General features: G+C 38.5%; 1 protein-coding gene across 1 annotated transcript; it reads left to right on the top strand.

The window, feature by feature from the left end:
* Positions 1–16,072: 16,072 nt before the first annotated feature.
* On the top strand, positions 16,073–19,821 carry SLC5A3 (solute carrier family 5 (sodium/myo-inositol cotransporter), member 3). The gene has a single exon (XM_011950039.1). It carries the CDS (start codon positions 16,639–16,641, stop codon positions 18,793–18,795), a length of 2,157 nt encoding a protein of 718 aa, XP_011805429.1. The 5' UTR covers positions 16,073–16,638; the 3' UTR covers positions 18,796–19,821.
* Positions 19,822–21,593: the final 1,772 nt, after the last annotated feature.

Genomic DNA, 21,593 nt, shown 5'->3' with positions numbered 1-21,593 from the left:
ACTGCTTGTTAGAAGTTGACATTCTGCACTAATTTTTTTTCGTAATTCATGACTCATACATTCAATACTGATGTTTCTAGATTTTAAAAATCTAGGTTATATCTAGTATTGTATGCAGACTGCTATTGAATCTTCTAACCTTTTAGATTAGAAAATCAGTTTCAAGAAAATTAAGAGTTCAAAAGCAATGACTGGGAAATTCTGAAGTAATATTTTTCATCTAGTGTCTTGCTGTGTTTGTACTACTGCATGTTTAACTCATCTAAAAGAAACCTGGAATACCAGATGGGATTTAACATCAAGGTGGAAGGAAGGGTAGAGAACAGATGATAAAATACTATGTGATTACTCATGTTATAAAAAGCTGTTGCTATTTAATTATCAAACTTTTCCTGTTTCATGTTCTTAGCTTTGGTTAGAATTTCCAATACCCTCATGAGTTTATCTGTTTTTAGTGGAAGGCAGTATTTTTAGGACACGTGTTATCAACACATGTAGTTACCTCTTAGGGGAATCCTTATTTAAGGAATTAGTCAAATTAATGAATGGTAAGTTATCAATTTGTCTAAAGGAAGAACTACCGTTGGGTTTGGAAAGTGACAGTTAATTCAGCCTCTTATCCTTTTTGTTGCTCTGAAATAAGAGCAGGGGTTGGCAGCCTGTGGCTTTCAGGCCAGATCTCACCTGTCACCTGTGTTTTTATGGCTTGTGAAATAGGAAAAGATTTTACAGTTAAATAGGTGGGAAAAAACCAGCACTACTTTATGACATTTGAATTTCATAAAACTTTCACTTTTGGCCGGGCGCGGTGGCTCAAGCCTGTAATCCCAGCACTTTGGGAGGCCGAGACGGGCGGATCACGAGGTCAGGAGATCGAGACCATCCTGGCTAACACGGTGAAACCCCGTCTCTACTAAAAAATACAAAAAACTAGCCGGGCGAGGTGGCGGGCGCCTGTGGTCCCAGCTACTCGGGAGGCTGAGGCAGGAGAATGGCGTAAACCCGGGAGGCGGAGCTTGCAGTGAGCTGAGATCCGGCCACTGCACTCCAGCCTGGGCGACAGAGCGAGACTCCGTCTCAAAAAAAAAAAAAAAAAAAAACTTTCACTTTTCAGAGTCCATAAGTAAAGTTACATTGGAACATGACCCTGTCTTTTGTTTATATTTATTATCTGGTCCTTTACAGAAGAAATGTGGCAGCCCCTGATTTAGAGTGTATAGACACAATTTTCTTGGTGCAACATTTTTGGCTTCTTATGGTGCTGTTTTCTGATGTTACTCCCCTGATTTCTCCCTTCCTCTTCTTTTTTTTTTTTTTTTTTTTCCAGACGGAGTCTTGCTCTGTTGCCAGGCTGGAGTGCAGTGCAACCTCTGCCTCCTGGGTTCAAGCGATTCTCGTATCTCAGCCTCCTGAGTAGCTGGGATTTACAGGCACGTGCCACCAGACCTAGCTAATTTTTGTATTTTTTTTGTTTGCTTGAAGTAGAGACAGGGTTTTACCATGTTGGCTGGGATGGTCTCAATCTGACCTCGTGATCCATCTGCTTTGGCCTCCCAAAGTGCTGGGATTACAGGCCCTGTTCTCTTTATGTACAATTCCTTTAACCTTCATGTGGGTGATTTGCTGCCTTTTTTAACAAGCTGACAACTCTGGCATTTCCTTTCGTCTTCTGTGCTGGTTAAGGTCTCCTGGGTATCCCCTTGGCACTGCAAACTCAGTATGGTTAAAAACTTAAATGTATTGCCTATCCCCAAAGTTGCTTCTGTTATTGCTGATTTCTGTTTATCGCTTCTCTGTCTTCTGTCATCTGGGCCTGAACAAATCCAGTTCTTTCTTTTCCTGCAGTCTCAATCACATATAGTCTTCTCTGCCCTAGTTGAACTGCTCATGGTTGTTTCTTCCTTAGACTCCTGCAGTTTCTTAGCTGGTCTCCTGACATACTACTGAGGGGAGGATAGCTAATACCTGTAAATACACTTGTAATGCAAATATATGTCCCTGAGATACTTTAAAACACCTAAATAGGTGCACTTTTAACAAGGAAATAGTAGAAAGCATTGTTAAGTGATGGCTTTCTGATTCCCATACTAATTGATTGTATCAACCTTGTTGCTGAATTACTGCATACTTCTCATTTTCAAATACATGCAGCATGAAGTCGCATCTGAGGCTGCCTCAGATATGACTCCCAACTTATATTTTTAACCTCATCCTCCAGTTTTTTTTCCAAACTATTTTATATGCCCAGTAAACAAAGTTGTGCAGATTCTTATACCATTCCCTTTTATTTTCTTTGGTGCTGGCATCTTGCTCTTTTTCTGTTTGGAATGCCCTCCGTTTCCACAATACCCCACCACCGCCATGAAAAACCAGTCTCATAATCTTCCAAGTTCATTTTAACTCGTTTGGTACATTAAACAAATGTCAAGGGCCTGCACCATTAGGAGTATAGACTAATCTTTGCTTTGGTTGCATGAGTCTCATCACATGTCTCCTATCACATGGATCACTTTCTACTTTGTATTACAATTAATTGGTGAATGTGTTTTACCTCCTTTGCTAGATTACAAATTCTTGAGAGTTGAGTCTTTCATTTCTGTTCTGCTATGTTTTGCATATATGGTAGATACTTACTAAGCTGCCTTGAGGGGTTACTACTCTCATCTCTCTTCATCTCTCTAAAATAGTTATTTGCTATGATACAGCGTGTTGACCTCAGGCTAATAGTTTGCTTACAAGTCAGTGCACTTTGCTCACGCTGGTGAGTTGTATGTTTATCAGAAGTTGTATTGATTTCCAAGACTGTTTTATGACAGATAATCTTGTTTCTATAAAATAATTTAAATATCATGTGAGCTGATGAAATGAGTGCGAACCTTTGTTTCCTGAAAACCAAGTTGGATTGTTTGGGAAGACTTGATAAAAGGTGAGTCATTAAAATAATGGCTGTAGAATTAGATATGGCTGAATAACTCAAAGTTTGGGAGGAAAAATAACAATAGGAGGATTCTGTATGTGGAGTGTTTTACAAGGATCTTTTAAAACTTTCCATTTTAATGAAGCTGAAACTGGAAATTGTAGATAATGCCATTTATAGATGTTGCTTAGATCAAGCAGAAGGAACTGAAATCATCAGGGAACTCCAAGTCATCGATTCCATTCTCCAAGTGCTTGTCATGACCCCCATATTGAGGTTGGCAAATGAATGTATGTTTGTGTGTTAAATAAAATACTTAATAAAATACTTAAGGTACGTATATACGGTTTTATGACTGAATATGGCTTTGGGTACAAAGGCTTCTGCTTTATAGAAAAGAGCTGATTTTTTTATTTTCTATTATAAATGAGTAGGAAAACCTTGTAAGATCTGAAATGAAGATACTGGATGTGTTACCATAGGATAAACAAAAGACTGGCATTGGGAGACTAGAAGGAGCTTTAGAAGCAGCTGGGACTGGGTTTTGGATTCTAGCACCTACTTCCTAAGGACTTTAACCTTTTGGATCCCCAGTTCCTTCTTCGTAAAATGGAAGTAATTCATTTGGGAGGGCATTTGAAGATAAAAGTGGTTATGTGACCTTGGAGGTAGTTAAGTGTAGTTCTGTCATTAAAGTAGCTTTGTGATCTCAGGCAAGTTGCTGTGAACTTCATTGCCAAGTTTTTCATTATTCCCAGTTTGTTAATGCAACTCCAAAAGATAAAAGTTATTGTTATATCTAAGTTTATTTCGTCAGAATCCCAAACTAGATCAAACCTGAAATACAGTTCTTGCTCAGTAAATGTTTGAATTAGTGGTATTGGTACTTACTACTCTGCTCCCATCTATTATTGCCATGAGGGGTATAGGACTGGTTTTGCCAGCTTTTTTTCTCTCTTCCTACTACCAGCCATAAATCCAGATTTTGTAGGAAATCTGTGTGTGTGGTTTTGTTTTGTTTTGTTTTTAAGGTGTTGCCAACTAATTGAAGAATACGTAGATACCATGGATCAAATGTAGTGTATCTGTGGGTTAGGTTGGCTCTCATTTTGTAATCTAGATATTCAGATAATTAGCTGTAGGTAGCCTGTAAACCTCTTAGCATCTGTGTTGACAAAGCCCACCTTGTTAATTGGTCACTGGTTTACAATAGGACTAATTTCAGTGATGGCAGGCACATTCAATTCTTAAAAGTAGTATCTATAGTTATGGATTGTTGGGTTGTATATGTCCATTTAGGCTAAAATGTACATGTAGGCTTCAGAGCTGCACCGTGTCATCTGTCAGGGAGTGATATTCACAGTCCACTTTTTCTTTCAGTGTCTGAGTGATTGCTTATTTTAGGCATGTATTAGTACAATTTGATTTGTACGCATTGTATTAACCTCTTAGGTGTTTGAAATACTATTGGCATGCAAAGATTACTTTGTCTAGAAAATACTTTTTTTGCTCTGAGTATATCTGTGGAATTAAAAATAGTTTACCCGTGATCCTTGGAAAATAGTATTACCATGAAAAAAATTCAGGTGCTCTCTTAGTAAAGAGTATAGAGCAGGGACGTGATGACATTTTTATTTTTGACCAGGCTTTGTGTTTCCATGAAATAGAAGCCACGTTATTACCTTGAATAACCTTACTTTTTTTTGTCTTTTGTTTCTTTCACTCCCACTCCAGATAGATAACATCAAATTGCAAATAAAATGAACCCAGGTTGTTCTTACCTACCTTTTGGCCCATGGTATAATTGACTTGTTTTGCTTTCCCTTCCAATCATTTTTACTATGATTACAGTCCCAGGTAAGGGAATTTCTATCCACTTTGGGCATACCTCAGTAGAGGTTGGTGTAGATGAAATTGCAAGTGAAAGCACAGACTTAGCAAAACTTTCTTTATTGCAGCCCTCAATCCTCATAAACTGGCATTTTTCTGCTTCTGTCCCAGAATCGAGAATTCCTGGTTTTGTCTTTGTTTAGACTTCAGTTTTTAAAAGTTTCTCTGTAACACCTACCCTGGTGGTTCAGTGCTTTAATTTTGTCAGCTGAAGAAACCAAGTGCAGTTATAGTAGCCAGGTTGCTGTGGATATAGTCCAGTTTGAGAAAATTCTCATTGTGGTAATCAGAAGTGCAGTGTTGTGGTTGCATTTCCGCTGCTGGGAAGATGCTCCTGCAAATCCGTGTGTCGTCTTTGCTTCCATTAGAAAGGTACAGAATCGGTATAAGTTCCAGATATCTGCTTCCTTTTCATTTTGTGCTCAGATGCCCTATGTATGAATTCTGAATATAAAAATATCTGTTCAGTCTGGTTTTGATTCAGATTTAAGGTGAATTTCTGTTGCTCAGTTGAAAGCTAAATTTGAGAGTAGGCTCTGTCAGGCATGTTGTAGGAAAAGTGTATGGCACTGAAGTGTGTGGTTTTGTTTTTTAACTGCTTGACACTGTTAAGTAAGCAAATGACCCAGTCATGGGTTGTTTTGATTGCCATTCTTCTGTTGGTGTACTACTTGCCTTCTGTTTTGTTAATAGTCATATGAGAAAACAGTTGTGTGAAGTATAGTGTCTTGAAGCTTTAAGACACCAGGTTTCCATTGGGGAGTCTGTCTCGCAGACTTTGGTAGCATTACTGGTCTCTTGGGAATGCCGTTCTCATGTGTGGACTAAGTAAGGGCTAGGAGTTTTTGCAAATTTTGTGTGTGTAAGAAGATTGAAGAAAACATTTTTCCTAATATCATTTTCTTAAGTATTTTATCTGATTAGGATGGACTCATTGGAAACTGTTGATAATTTGAAGATTTCCTATCAACTGGCATCCAAAGAAAACAGTTGTGACCCTATTGCCCTGGATTTTTATATCCCTCTACTTGTCCTATGTTTGCAATATAAGAGGAAAATCCAGCTGCCTTTATAATCTAGAATACCATGTTTCTGTTTTTATTTCTTAGGTTTAATTCAGGGCATAATTTCTACCAGTCCCTCCAAATACTGTTAAAGTTACCATATTTGTGGTCTTACTTCTTACTTCTTGAGTGTTATATTCTCCAAATATTAGAGAAAATTAGAAGGTTTTAAAGTTTTCCAACTAAAAAGTATCTTTCAGAGGAAATACCCCAATTTCTGAATCTTCTGTTCATAACTTGGCCTGGAGAATTATAATCTGGTCTACCAGGAAGATGCTTGTGCTTAGGTTTTCTGCCTTACTCACATGGAAAGATGAGTAGAAACTATTTCCTTCTAGAAACAGTTTTTTTTCTAGAAACATAAAATTGGAACCAAGTAGGCGGAGAACAGAAAAAAACACAAAGTTGACCTGGTAGGATGTTTTACCTCTATAAACCTTAAAGTTGCTAGCCTTTGAGGGAGGCTGGATGAGTTGATAATAATACCTAACCTTAGCAGCTGATTGAAGTAGGGGTGCAGGGGTTATGTAGGTGTGTGTATGTATTTAAGATATATATACACACATATATGCATATTATACACACACACATATATACAATTCTCTTGAATCCTCAGCCATCTTAAGGTTAGGTGGAGTGATTTCCATTTTACAAGTGGAAAAACTGAAGAATTAAAACACAGACTTGGACATACATAACGGTAAATACAGTAGTTTAATGAAACTTTGTATTGTACCCATCGCTCAGCTTCAACTGTTAATTTTCAGTCTCCTCACTTCTATTTTCTTTATCTTAAAATTTTTTTCATTAATTTCCCTTGGCTAACATGACTAAAAAAATTTGAAACTGTAAGAGCAGTTCATTTAACACTTGTATGATTTTTGCCTAGATCACTAATTGTTAGAATATGCGTTATTTTATCTTTTTTTAATCTGCGTTATTTTGAGAGTTGCAGACATCTTGACATACCTTTCTTAGGAATAAGGGCCTTCTTCCTAACCACAACATAGCCATCACATTCAAAATTGACATTGATATGATACTACCACCAAATATTCAATTCATATTGAAATTTACGGTATTCTTCCAGTAATAGTTTTTAGTGTTTTAATTCAGTATTCAATCAAGGATCATGTATTTACTTGTTTAGTCTCCTTGAACAGTTCCAAAGCCTTTGTTATTAATAACAGTGGCACTTAGAGGAGTTTTGGAGTCCAGGCCTACTGTTTTGCAGAATCCCTCACTTTGGAGTTGACCGTAGTTGGTTTTCATGATTAGAGTTAGATTAGACATTGTTGACATGAATGAATATTCTATAGAGATGTCAGTGCGTCACATTGGGAGGCATACCACTTTGTTAAGCAGTCATTTGGTTAGGTGACATTCACCAGAATGCGCCATTGTAAATGTACCCTATTTCCCTTTTGTATAAAGTGATCATACTATGGAGTAACAAACTTTGAGTCTGAATATTTTGTTCTCCAAGAATATTCCATTGGTTTTAGCATCTGTTGGTGACTGAATCAGTTATTACAGGAGTACTTCAAAGCAAACCTAGATACATCATTTCACCTGTAAGTAATTAGTATGTAAGAAATAAGGACTTTTAAACAACTGTAGTGCCTTTATCACACCTAACTACAGTTCCTTAACACCTAATGTTTGTGTTCAGATTCCCTGAATTGTTTAAGGTGTCTCTCTGCAGTTTTGGTTGACTCTGAATCTAAACAAGGTCCACAAGTTATGTTTACTTGATGACCTTAAGTCTCTTATTCTGTAACAGCTTCCCCCACTCTTTACCTTTCCGGATTTGGCTAATCACTTATGCTGTTTATGTATATTCTTCTATTCCAGGTAATTTCTCTAGACCCATAGGTAGAAATTTGATTAGATTCAGCTTTTGTTTTGTTTTGTAAGAGCACTTAAGTGGTCTTGGGAGGGATAGATCACATCAAGAGGGACACATGTCTGCATTTTAGAGAAAAGATTAATTCTTGGTGTGGGTACAGATATTATCAGCCTCATCCATCCATTTTGAAGTCTCCCAGCAGCCTTTCTCCTGAAGGTTGTAGCATCCCTGTACTCATAGCCTGGGTGCATTACTTCAGGGCTTACCGGTGGTGATTTTTCTCATTACATTAGTCCTTTTGCATCAGTTAGCTGGATTTTATCTGACTTGTGTTTATTTGTAGGTTTTGTGTGTGTGTATGTCTTCCTGAAAAGTGTTGTAAAAGGATGCATTCTTCATCTTTATTTCAGAAAGGATGTTCATGAACTCCCGTAGTGATCCTTTCAGATGTCCTCAGTTTTCTCATTTGTAAATTGGGAATCATTATCGTGTCTGCCTCTTGGGGTTTTTGTGAGGCTTAGATGAGCTCAAACATGTAGTGTGAAAATAGTGGTTGGCACATGGTGTTTGGTAAATGCTAGTTACTAAGATAACTTCTTTAGTTTTGTGGGAACTGAACCCAACTGTAATGGAGAGGTAGAAGAGGGAGTTCTTCATGAGTTCACATCGGGGTGCTTGGGTTTCTGTTGGGTGAACTGAAGGGAATTGTTGCTTGCTGGCACTGACCTGCTCTTTCAGCTGTATGGAAACAATTGCCAGACAGACATGCACAGGAAAGGTCTGCACATATCACTGCACACTAGGAGGTGGATGTTGACAATTGCAGCAGTAAAACTCGAAACACATTCCACAGTGGAGTTAGCACAGTGAAGGGAAGTGGACCAGTCTGGTGGTAGGCGGTAGGTTGAGGGAGATGGTGGCTCTAGATACAGGTTTTTACTATGTCATAGTCCACTTAGATTTTTATCTGAATGAATGTATTTGCCTAGTCCAGTTTGCCTTGTCATTCCACATACCCTCAACTGGAGCTATTTGAGATTGCAGATCACTGGTGGGGGAGGGAGGAGACTCTTTTTCCCTTTAGGCCTCTTTAATCTGCATCTCTTGTTGCTTAAAAAACCCACTGTCTACGGTAATACAGGATATTGGAAGTTTAGCAGTCTTGATGGTGAAGAACTTAGTTGTTAATATTTGATTTGTTTATTTAACAGACATTTGAGCACCTGTATTATGTAAGATGATGTTCTGGACACTAGGACACATCAGGGAACAACACAGAAAATTCTGCCCTCATGGAGTTGACATACATGGTAGTGAGGAGACAGAAGAAACGTTTAAGTTTTATAGCATGTTAGGTGTTGAGTACTGTGGATAAATACAAAGTTGGAGAGGAGGCATTAAGATGGTCAGGGAAGTTAGTTTGTGCAAAAACGTAAAAGAAGAAGAGACAAGTCTTGTGGAAATCTGGGGTTACAAAGTGTTGCCTGCATAGGAAATAGCCAGTCCCAGAGGCTAGTTTGGTCCATTGTGATGAAAGGGTTGACTGCTTGCTGTGCTTGTGCCCTGTAGTGGGCCAAGGGCAGAAGCATGGAGACAAGAGGCCAGGACAGTGATCTGGGTGAGATGGATTGGTGATTTGAACCAAGGTGCTAGTAGTTGTCTTTGATTCTGGATGTATCTTAAGTAGAGCTTTGCTGATGGATTGATTGCATGTGGGTTGAGGGAGAAAGTGAGCAGTCAAGGATGACTAAAATTTTTGGACTGAGCAATAGTGAGGATGAAGTTGCCATTCTGAGATGGGGAGGACTGAGAGTAGAACATGTTTTTTGGGCAAAAGCAAATTATTCATAACCCTGAACAACAGGCAGCTACAGCACTTCATCCATTAAGAGCAGTTGTCCATAGATTTTACTGTGAGAACCCTTGCATCTGTAGATTGTACAGCTAATTCTTTTGCTTAATGTTTTAAAGTTTTGGGAGTTGATAGCTAAAGATTGGCTAAGATAGAATCCTATGGCCTGTGATGACTGGGTCAAGTATAGAATACGCCTTAAGACTTAACTATTTTTCCCCCTCTGGTGGAATGACTAACACTGATAAAAAGAATGAAGGCAAAAAGCCTTGAACTTGGATGATGAGAACATAGATGCGTCTGGTCTTACAGCTGACTCATCTGGGCTGTGCTGTCTACGAAGCCTATGCCTGGGACTTCTTTTTGTTTTTAATCTCTTTGTTTTCTCCATACACATCCATTCATATGATCACACAAAGATTTCAACTGGTTTTTATCTTACGTGCTGTTTGCAGTCTTACTTTGTTAACAGTTGTTACATACCCATCTTGGGTATTTTCAAGCACAACTTTTTAAACATGCATGATCTTTTATCAATATCATTAATGTTTCTTCCTGTCAGTAATGTCCTTTTCATTGAAGGTAGTATTGCATAGTGATTAAAGGCAAAAGCTATTTAGACATACAGATGTGAGTGCACATCCTGGCTTTAACAGAGACAACTGTGGCCTGGAATGAGTTATACTACCTCATGGCTTCAGTTTTCTCATCTATAAAATGGTCATAATGTACTTATCTCATGATTGTTAAAAGGATTAAAGTAATGCACATAAAACTAGACACAGTACCTAGATGGTGTTAGGACTTAGGTTAGTGTGTTTGTTTATTTTTTTTTAATTTCCATTATTTATAATTCACTTATCTTTGGTAAACAGTCTTTTACAAGTGGATAGTGTTGAGCCTCTTGAATTCTTCTCATTGAGTTACACAAATGTTTTGGTCGAGATTACATAGTAATAGGCATTACTGCTCTGTTATTTCACATTTTCTTTTCTTTTTGAGACAGGCTCACTCTGTCGCCCAGGCTGGAGTGCAGAGGCATGATCTTGGCTCACTGCAACCTCCGCCTCTCTGGGTTCAAGCGATCCTCTCGCCACAGCCTCCTGAGTAGCTGGGATTACAGGCACGTGCTACCACAACTGGCTGATTTTTGTGTTTTTTGTAGAGATGGGGTTTTGCCATGTTGGCCAGGCAGGTCTCGAACTCCTGGCCTCAAGTGATTCACCCGCCTTGGCCTCCCAAATTGCTGGGATTACAGGCGCGAGTCACCATGCCTGGCCTGTCACTTCATGTTTTCATTTATCTTTAAGAAAATGGGTTGCTGGGAGTTGGCTCCTATATGTAATCTAGTATCTTCTCACATAAAAGTTAAAACCAGTAGTAGTTTCATAGTTGTTCTTCCCTCATTGAGTGTCATATCTACAAGGTCTTATTTCTCTGAGATTTCTTTAAAAAAATTCATGATGAGCCAAACTTGTTGGTAGAATCGGGTTAAAATGAATATATTTTGGGTGGAGTGTGTATGGATGAAGTAAATCTGGTGGTTTATGAACTTTTCTAGGTGAATAAGATTTTATTTGAGGAAATGGTTTACTTAGGAAATTATCCATTCTCCCTACTCCTGTCCCAGGAGAAACTGATAAAAGTAGAGCTGTTCTAGTGGTAGAGCGTTGGGAGGAGGGCCGCAGTCCCTCCCTACTCTGCCTCGACTTCATGCATCAGAATACAGCTTCAGCACCATTTGAGTCCAGTCAGGGCTTTGTATAATTAATAACTTTTAAAAACTTGAGGGTGCAAGTTTAATAGAAATGTTTTGTCAAAAAGATTTAAGGGCAAATTCTTTATATTTTAGGTACGGTTAAAGCATTATGGTACAGGTTGAATATCCCTTATCTTAAATGCTTGGGACCAGAAGTGTTTGGATTGTGGGATATTGCATATTACTTGGTGGCAGAGCATCCCAAATCTGAACATCCCAAACCCCAAATGCTCCAGTGAGCGTTTCCTTTGAGCATCGTGTCAGTGCTCAAAAAGTTTTGGATTTGGGAGGAGCATTTCAGATTTTTGATTTTTGGATTACGGATACTTAATCTGTAGTGTTGTCTTTAGCTCCACTTACAATTTAAAACTGGCTGGAGTTCAGGCCAGTTGTATTAGGAAAACCTGTTTTGCTCTTTGTGTTACTGATGAACCGCTATAATACCCTTGCTCCACATTTTTAAAGTAAGCAAGGGTTGAGGACAGTCCTGTGTGAGTACACATACACTTTGCACCAGGCATTGGTAGTCTATTCCACAGCTGGAATTTGCTTTCCTAGACCTTGAGTCAAGGTGACAAAAGTGAAAGCACGTATGAAAAGTCTTAAGAATTTTATATAAATTTTTTCTTTTTGTGTTTTACTTGAAGTGATTTAAGTAGGAGCTAATAGTTGATGAGACAGTTAGGAGTCTAAAATGTTAGAGCTGCATCTTTAATGCATTATTTTATCTAGTTCTTCTATATATAAATAACTTGGGAAGATCCTAATATGCCTTGCACATAGTTGACAGTTTAATTTGAAAGGAACTAATACTACTTCTAGTATATTCAGGTTGTAGGGAGTAAACTGACATTTACTGAACCACCCTCCCCATTGCACTGGGCAATACTAGCTTTCTCTGTTACTTACTCCTTATAAATCATAAGGAGCGAGTTGGTTTCATTTTAAAAGCCAGACAGTTGAGGCTCGTAGGGATGAAGTTGTTGACCGAGATCCTACAGTTAGGAAGTGTCGGAGCATGGAACCCAGTCCTTAAAAGTTGTGCTGTTTTCTTCTGTACCATGCCACCTACATAGATGTGGTACCTACACCCACCTCCCTTCTTACAGAATCATGAAATCTGTCTGTTGGGGTGGGGAGAAAACAAGCTTGGGTATGCCCATGTTTTTTGTTTTTGGTAGGTTACACAAAAGTGATTGTAATTCAGGTAATTAGGTTTTCAGAGGTGTCTGTGTGTTCTATAACCCTAAATTATTAGCTAAGTGAATATTTTTCATTTGGATCAGAGGATGAGCAGGACTTATCAAGCTTACCATTGACAGCGTGCTGGACTAGGTGTCTCAGATTGTACCTTGAGTGTGTGGTTTGTAAATTGACTCCAAAGCTAAAGAGGTGGTTGTTTGGTCACATTTAAGATTATTGCGTTCTACTCTTTGCAGGTCCGCCTGTGTCATTGAACTTATTATGACTTGAAGCCCTGACTGAGTAAAGGAGATAATTTTTCTTGTTCCTTGTTTGGTTTTTATGGCAGGTGATTTTAAATTTTATTATTTTTTATTATTTATTTTTTTTTTGATAGTGTGCCCATATATCCTGCAGTTTACAGATAGTTCCAGAATAATTTTCTGGTTTGGAAAATAAATGATATGGTCACTCAGATAGTACAAGAGAGATCTGGTCATGATAACTAATTACATTTTGGTCAACATGGTTATGTCACCTGAAGAAGTGTTTATTTAAATTTGGTCTTACCTTTTTGTCTCTATTTGGTCTATTTGGTCAAATGCAGCAAATATTTATATTTACACCTCTCTATTTGGATTAATTCTTCAGTTGCAATTTAATTTATCCAGATACATGGAATAGAACTAAAACTGCATTCTGATTCTGTGCAAAACAATAAAATACTACTTTCTGAGAAGGCTGCCTTCTCTTTTGGGAAGAAGGGGAATCTGTGTTTCAAAGCACTTGTGTATTCAGTGTTTGGCTCAATCTGCTCATCACCACTAGGGGACTGTTTCTTTTTGCATTTTACAAGTATACTCCCATTACAGAAGCTTTTTAAGAAAAGAAAATGGACTACCAAGGAGCCCACTTACAAGCTTTTCATAACTGTACCTATTTTATTGTCTTACAATTTTTACTTGAGAGGTTTGCCTGAATGGTGAACTGTGACAATAGGCATATATAAATATAAAAATACAAGTTAAAAAGCCTCATGTTAGCTGAAGATTCTTCCATGTATATTCTTGTAAAAATAAGGGAACCCTGGACAATGCTCATTGTATTTTTTTCTTTAAAAGGAAGAAAAACATATGTATATATAAAACATACTGTATATTCAGAACCATTTTTAAGGAATGTACAGTTTATCTCTTGAAAGACTGAAATTCAAGGCTGTGACTATGACTAGAGTGTAAAATATAGCTGTATTGCATTATAGTATTTTATATATTCCTACAAACTAAATTGACCTGTTTTTGGTTTTGTTTTTCCTTTTCCAGTCTTTACCAGGTGCTGGTCTCTGCATGTATTTTAAGTTGGAAAAATCTAGAAACCTACCCACAGACTGGTATGGTATCCAGTGAGAAGGGAACTGTCCGCAGTGGCTTTGAAGGATCTGAGGAAGCCTAGGCCGAGAGTTGAGAATTCAGCCTTGAGCTAGTGTTAGGCTATTCTCTGCTACCTCTCCTGTGGGCAGAGCAACTTTACTGGAGAAGTTAGGAGTTAGGGCTAGCATGAGAACTTCATGCAGTTGGAGCATTCATCAGACAGCAGAATATAGCTTCTATATCTACCTTGCATAAATCAGATTTGACAATGAAAAACAGTGTTACTGATAGTAACAGTGCTTCCCAGTGATTGAGGAAGTGCTTGTTTTCTTTTTGAGCACTTTGTTCTCTGAACAAATAAGCTGCAGCAGCTACTATGAGGCATAACCCACCCTATTTCCCCCCCAGATAAAACCAGAAATACCCAATGTTTTTCTTTCCCTTCTTCGGAAAGCGTGGTTGCTACTGCCATTGGGAAGAGTGCTACCTGATTAGCCAGGTAGCCTTCTGAAAATTGAAACAAGTGGCCTGAGGATGACTTGGATGGCTATTGGGTAGCAGAGAGACCTGGAGGCAGGGTTTCATAACTGCCAACAGCAGTTTTCCTTGTAATTGACACAGCAGTTTTCATTGTAATTGACACGTTTCCCTTATGCAGAAACATTTAAAGGTACCCTTTGAAATAATGTTTGCTAGTCATCTGATTAGATTTTATTTAAAATTTAGATGATTCCTCCTACATAATGTCAAAGCATTTGTTTAAAAACTTGAAAACTTTTGGGAGTGGGGAAGGTGGTCATAGATTTTTTTTTTTTTTTTTGCTTTTCTCTGGCAATCTTATTTATGCCAGGCATTGACACTTAGAAAGCATTTAAATCACTTGTCATAGTATAATTATTGTAGTGCTTAATGCTTTAAAAAGGCGTGCAGATGGAATGGAGACATTTCTATCCAGGCAGCTTTTTCTGCATTAGACCTAAGAACCTAATTTTGTAGGGCAGTAGTCTCTAGGCATTATGTTTAGCTCCTTTTGTCAGTGAGAAGTGTGTTGTAAAGTTTCTAATACTGTGGTCTGCTGTGAACAGTTTTAAGAAGAGGTAGCTTTAGTATCATTTATAGGACTTAAAAGGAAAATGCCTAGGTTCATCAGAAAAAGCATGGAAAAACATTTTGCTCTGAGGTTGCCTTACTGCAAAAGGAGAAATCATTTAGAAGTTAATGTGTGGAAGCCATTAGGTTGAATAAAAATGTTTTTTCGTATTGATCTGTCAGCTACAATTACAATTAACTTTGAAAATTCAGTATTTGTCTCTTTTTCAGGAGAAAAGACATCAAATTAATACGTTTAATTTTAGGTAAATTTAAATGTCTGTTTTGCAGAGTGATTATCTTAATCCAGAACTGAGAAATTCCTGATGGTCCTACTGAAGATTTATCTAATGGTCAACAAATGTCTGTTTTGTTGAGGTTTGGCGGACATAATAATAAATCATTTTTTAGTCTTCAGAAAACTTTTCTCCTCTTCCCTCTTTTCTATGCTTCCCTATACCCTTCAACAAAAAGCATTTAAAGGAAAAAATACTAAATAAAATCATACCTTTCGTCAGTGCTGTTATCCTCTCAGAGGTTCTTTTGGAAATACTGCCTGATGAAAAAGAAGAGAAGGAAATTACCTCTTTTAAAGTTTTCTTTTTATTTTCTTGCAGCATCTTCTAACTGGCAGAAATAATACAATTTTTGAGTTGTTTTGTAAGTTGGATATTTCTAGTTTTGTGTGGAATATCTTGTTTCCCATTAGGGCAGGGGACGTCTCACAAGTTCTAGGTTACTGTATGACTACTATATCCATTTACGGGAGTTTAAGAAGCTTTATAACAATACATTTCCAGAGACTGGGCAGTACTTGGTTTTCTATATTTAAATTTTCTGAGGGTAGATGATAACATCTAGTAAACACCACCAAGTTCCATCCAGGACCCTAACTGGCCATAAAGTTAGGCCCATACTCTCTTAGGATTCATAGTATTTTAAGATTTCATTTTTGTGCCCTTATTATTAATTAGTGTTTTCTTCCCTTTAGGGTGCTTTGAGATCTTAGTACCTGTTCCAATCTGAGACTACCACAGTAAGGCAAGAAAGGGCAAAGCTGTGGTAGGCAGTTAGCTGCTGAAGTTAGGCCACTTAGTTATGAGTTTGATGAATTTTTGTCCTTAGTTCAAAATGATTAATGTTCTCACTGACATAAGTATCAGCTGTGATCATATAGGTTGCTCTTTCCTGTGGAACTGAAGTGTATTTAAAATTTTTTTCTTTTTATAAAGAATGTCTTGTTGCGCCATGTTTGCTAGACTGAAAGTTTCCTCATCACGTGGTGAGACCCTTCTCTAATTCAATCTTTGTCTTTTGTCTTTGCTGCCTTGCAGGGTTGGTACAGTAGGCTTCACTAGACTTAGCTGCAACTCAGAATTTCTCCTCCAGCACCTGAGTAAATGCTGATGGTCTTGTGGAGAGTGGATTAAGAGTACGAGCTAAGTTCTCAATCCCAATTAAGAAGCGGAAAATTTAAACTGTCTTCTTCAAAGTTTATCACAACCACCACCATCAAGACAGCAAACCAAAGGACAAAGACTTTGACCTGCTGTGTTGCTCTGTGTAGTCCAGTTCACGTATGGTTTACAGACTTGGCTGGGGTTACTAAAAATAAATAAAGTTGGACACTTCTGTCATTGGACGCTATTATTCACAAGTTACCAGAATGAGAGCTGTACTGGACACAGCAGACATTGCCATAGTGGCCCTGTATTTTATCCTGGTCATGTGCATTGGTTTTTTTGCCATGTGGAAATCTAATAGAAGCACCGTGAGTGGATACTTCTTGGCGGGGCGCTCTATGACCTGGGTAGCAATTGGTGCCTCTCTGTTTGTGAGCAATATTGGGAGTGAGCACTTCATTGGGCTGGCAGGATCTGGAGCTGCAAGTGGATTTGCAGTGGGCGCATGGGAATTCAATGCCTTACTGCTTTTACAACTTCTGGGATGGGTTTTCATCCCAATTTACATCCGGTCAGGGGTATATACCATGCCTGAATACTTGTCCAAGCGATTTGGTGGCCATAGGATTCAGGTCTATTTTGCAGCCTTGTCTCTGATTCTCTATATTTTCACCAAGCTCTCAGTGGATCTGTATTCGGGTGCCCTCTTTATCCAGGAGTCTTTGGGTTGGAATCTTTATGTGTCTGTCATCCTGCTCATTGGCATGACTGCTTTGCTGACTGTCACCGGAGGCCTTGTTGCAGTGATCTACACAGACACTCTACAGGCTCTGCTCATGATTATTGGGGCACTTACACTTATGATTATTAGCATAATGGAGATTGGAGGGTTTGAGGAAGTTAAGAGAAGGTACATGTTGGCCTCACCCGATGTCACTTCCATCTTATTGACATACAACCTTTCCAACACAAATTCTTGTAATGTCTACCCTAAGAAAGAAGCCCTGAAAATGCTGCGGAATCCAACAGATGAAGATGTTCCTTGGCCTGGATTCATTCTTGGGCAGACCCCAGCCTCAGTATGGTACTGGTGTGCTGACCAAGTCATCGTGCAGAGGGTCCTTGCAGCCAAAAACATTGCTCATGCCAAAGGCTCTACTCTTATGGCTGGCTTCTTAAAGCTCCTGCCGATGTTTATCATAGTTGTCCCAGGAATGATTTCCAGGATACTGTTTACTGATGACATAGCTTGCATCAACCCAGAGCACTGCATGCTAGTGTGTGGAAGCAGAGCTGGTTGCTCCAATATTGCTTACCCACGCCTGGTGATGAAGCTGGTCCCTGTGGGCCTTCGGGGCTTAATGATGGCAGTGATGATTGCAGCTCTGATGAGTGACTTGGACTCTATCTTTAACAGTGCCAGTACCATATTCACCCTTGATGTGTACAAACTTATCCGCAAGAGCGCAAGCTCCCGGGAGTTAATGATTGTGGGGAGGATATTTGTGGCATTTATGGTGGTGATCAGCATAGCATGGGTGCCAATCATCGTGGAGATGCAAGGAGGCCAGATGTACCTTTATATTCAGGAGGTAGCAGATTACCTGACACCCCCAGTGGCAGCCTTGTTCCTGCTGGCAATTTTCTGGAAGCGCTGCAATGAACAAGGGGCTTTCTATGGTGGAATGGCTGGCTTTGTTCTTGGAGCAGTCCGTTTGATACTGGCCTTTGCCTACCGTGCCCCAGAATGTGACCAACCTGATAATAGGCCAGGCTTCATCAAAGACATCCATTATATGTATGTGGCCACAGGATTGTTTTGGGTCACGGGACTCATTACTGTAATTGTGAGCCTTCTCACACCACCTCCCACAAAGGAACAGATTCGTACCACCACCTTTTGGTCTAAGAAGAACCTGGTGGTGAAGGAGAGCTGCTCCCCGAAAGAGGAACCATACAAAATGCAAGAAAAGAGCATTCTGAGATGCAGTGAGAATAATGAGACCATCAACCACGTCATTCCCAATGGGAAATCTGAAGACAGCATTAAGGGCCTTCAACCTGAAGATGTTAATCTGTTGGTAACCTGCAGAGAGGAGGGCAACCCAGTGGCATCTTTAGGTCATTCAGAGGCAGAAACACCAGTTGATGCTTACTCCAATGGGCAAGCAGCTCTCATGGGTGAGAAAGAGAGAAAGAAAGAAACGGAGGATGGAGGTCGGTACTGGAAGTTCATAGACTGGTTTTGTGGCTTTAAAAGTAAGAGCCTCAGCAAGAGGAGTCTCAGAGACCTGATGGAGGAGGAGGCTGTTTGTTTACAGATGCTAGAAGAGACTCGGCAAGTTAAAATAATACTAAATATTGGACTTTTTGCTGTGTGTTCACTTGGAATTTTCATGTTTGTTTATTTCTCCTTATGAACTTAAGGATATGGTGAGACACTAACTTAAGACAATACTGACTGGTCTTTGGGGAAAAAAAGTTATGTAACTGTTGCATCTCTCAGGCATTGTTTACGCTGTAGGTTTTAGCCAAATTTTACTTAGCAGAAAATCATCTATTTACAAGACTTTATTTTCCCAGAGATGGATGAAAGTAAATCTTCAACTTAAGTGAAGCAAAACCTAACAGACTGAATTGTGCAAATGTGGTTTTAAATTTTGCATACCAAAGTAAGGAGAGACCAATTATTCTCACAGAGCACTTAGAGCAGAATATATGTTAAGTTACCATGAATTAAGGTATACTGTCTGCACTGCCAAGTCTTGGCAGACCTTCTTACCCTGAAGTAGAAGATTTGCTCATTTCTAAATTTTTTTTCTGTCTCTGTAAGCCCTCCTACCATTAAGAAAAACTTACTTCTTAGACATTGTACAATCAGTTATGTACTGAAAATCGAATGTGCTTGTGTGATACTTGTTTCAGGACAAGTTCGTTTGCCAGGTTCATTTTGTTAGCATGAGCCTACGGATTCTGATTGCCAAAAGAAAGAATGTGTTCCTGTAGGTATTTTTGTACCACCAGTATGGAATGTTAGGGAAAAACTTTGTTCCAGTTCCTTTTTTTTTCTTTCTACTTTCAAGTTTAAGTGAACCATACTGAAATGACCAACAAGTCTGCCTGTAAAGTTACATGTCATGATTGTATTGTTAAATGATTATGGGGGAGAAAATGAAGTAAATGTTGCTGATGATCCCCATATTTATTGATCATATTAAGGTTGTTCATACAGTTTGGAAAGGACCAGCCCCTAAGCAGTGTTTGATTAACTTATGCTAATCAGATGATTACTCATATATTCTGCTAATTTTCTAGCTTTGTTCTTGTTATTTGGAAAAATTATTAGCCAAATGCCTTCCTAAGTGGATCTAGTTGGAAGATATGTCCGGAAACCTAAAGAAAAACTGACGCTGCCTTTGTGTGCTGGATTGCTCTACTTGATTAGATCATGATATATCAAGGTTGAATTTTTAGAGGGCAAATTTAATTCTCATATCGTATTGCATCCTTGCCGAGTTTTTCCCTGATTTTTCTTTTCCTCAAAAGACTTGCCATCTGTACACAGCCTCTCTGTTTTTGTTATAGTGACTTAGAGCATGAGGGTATTCCAATGCAAGCTGGCCATCAGTAACAGAAAACTCAGTGCGCACTTTGCTGTTGTTAGGTTGTCAATATAGTCTTTCTGTAGGATGGATAGCATGTTTGAGAGGTGCCAAACAAGAACTTTTGGGGTTAGTAGTGTGTCTTATGGAGGGTATTACAGGACTATGTAATTATAGGACTCTAACTTGACATGGCTTGGCACCCACTTGCAGCTAGTGGGTACAGGGTACAAAAGATGCTAGAGAAAAGCTCTGCAGATTACGTACTTCTGTGTCTTTGTGTACTCAACACTGTCCTTTGTCCTCCATGAAAGATGAAGGAAGCAAATTATGTATGTACTTTCTTTAATCTCTGATACTTTTTAGATTGCATGATTTTACTAGACTTGTATTTAGGGAAATTACTTTCATAAATACTTTTGTAGATTTTTGAACTCAGTCTTGTTTTTAATTTTTTTGTAGTCTATAAACTAGTTTCATTATGATGGACTTGATTAGTCCAAAGTTAATTTTAGAAATCATCAGGTAGCATAGTGTCTTCCCATGATCAGGAGGCTTGCTGATGGACTGAGTCTGTAAATGAAAAAATAATTTATGTATGAATAGCATGTATATCTGAAGAGCTTAGACTGCTAGAGTGCCTTGTAGAAATTTTTTGTCAGTTTTATTCTTGAGGTTTATGATTTGGGGGCCAAATAGATAGAGATCATCCTTTTCTTGTTTGGAGGTTGAGGCTGCGACATGTTCAAGGTTATGAAGTCTTATTTGGGAAGAACAGAAACCAGGTCTCTGGTCTCATGGTTTGTTTAGATGTGTCTGGACAAATGGTTTGTCAATGTTTTGTCCTATTTTCTCAAAGGAACTGTTCTTCCTTTGGGACAACCTTATGGTGTTTGGGAAAGTAATAAGATCCTGGATTTTTCAAATTAACATTAAGTTGTAAGAACTAAAATTTTCTTTGAACCACACTGCTTTGTAATTCGGTGATAATTGACATATTGGCTGGGCAGCCTTTCTATCTCCTCCATATCCAGCGTAAATGAATAGGAGGTGTTTGTGATTTTTTTTTCTCCCTTTATTTAACATTGAGTCCTAATAGTTTGGAGAATTAGGGTCCCTCTACCTTCTTTCTGCTCTTAGTAAGATGCATAAGGTACATCATCTTGTGTCTGTGTGTATATAGCAGTAGGTCAAGTTTAGAGTACTAAAGTCTGTAAATAAGGAATGATTATTAGCATATTCATTAGAGTTGTTTATTCTTGCCAGTATAAACATCACTTTATTTAGACTAAAGTCCCTGAAGCTTGTCTTTCTTATTGCTTCCCAGTAATAGATAACGTGCTCGAGTAAGTTTGTGAATTGCTGATTGCAGCTTCATTCAGGGACCAGTCTCCAGTCTATATTTCATTAGAATGATTGTTTCTGGAATGATACATGGACTGTCTTAAGCTAGCAAAGTGTTCATACTTTACACTGATTAAATGGGTCCTAAATGATGACATTGGTCTTTAGACATTAACATGTGTATATTTTTATATTAGCTCAAGCTAAGGTTCAGAATTGAAGATTGATATTGACTAGAATAGCTAAAAGTCAAAATGAGGTGAGGACACTGG

This window comes from Colobus angolensis, unplaced genomic scaffold, assembly GCF_000951035.1.
Source record: "Colobus angolensis palliatus isolate OR3802 unplaced genomic scaffold, Cang.pa_1.0 Scaffold300, whole genome shotgun sequence".
Classification (NCBI taxonomy): Eukaryota; Metazoa; Chordata; class Mammalia; order Primates; family Cercopithecidae; genus Colobus; species Colobus angolensis.
The sequence above is the reverse complement of the archived record's forward strand: the minus strand, read 5'-3'. Positions and strand labels throughout refer to the sequence as shown.

Excerpts from the sequence above, each read along its gene's own strand:
- SLC5A3 (XM_011950039.1), top strand. The coding sequence starts at position 16,639 with ATGAGAGCTGTACTGGACACAGCAGACATTGCCATAGTGGCCCTGTAT.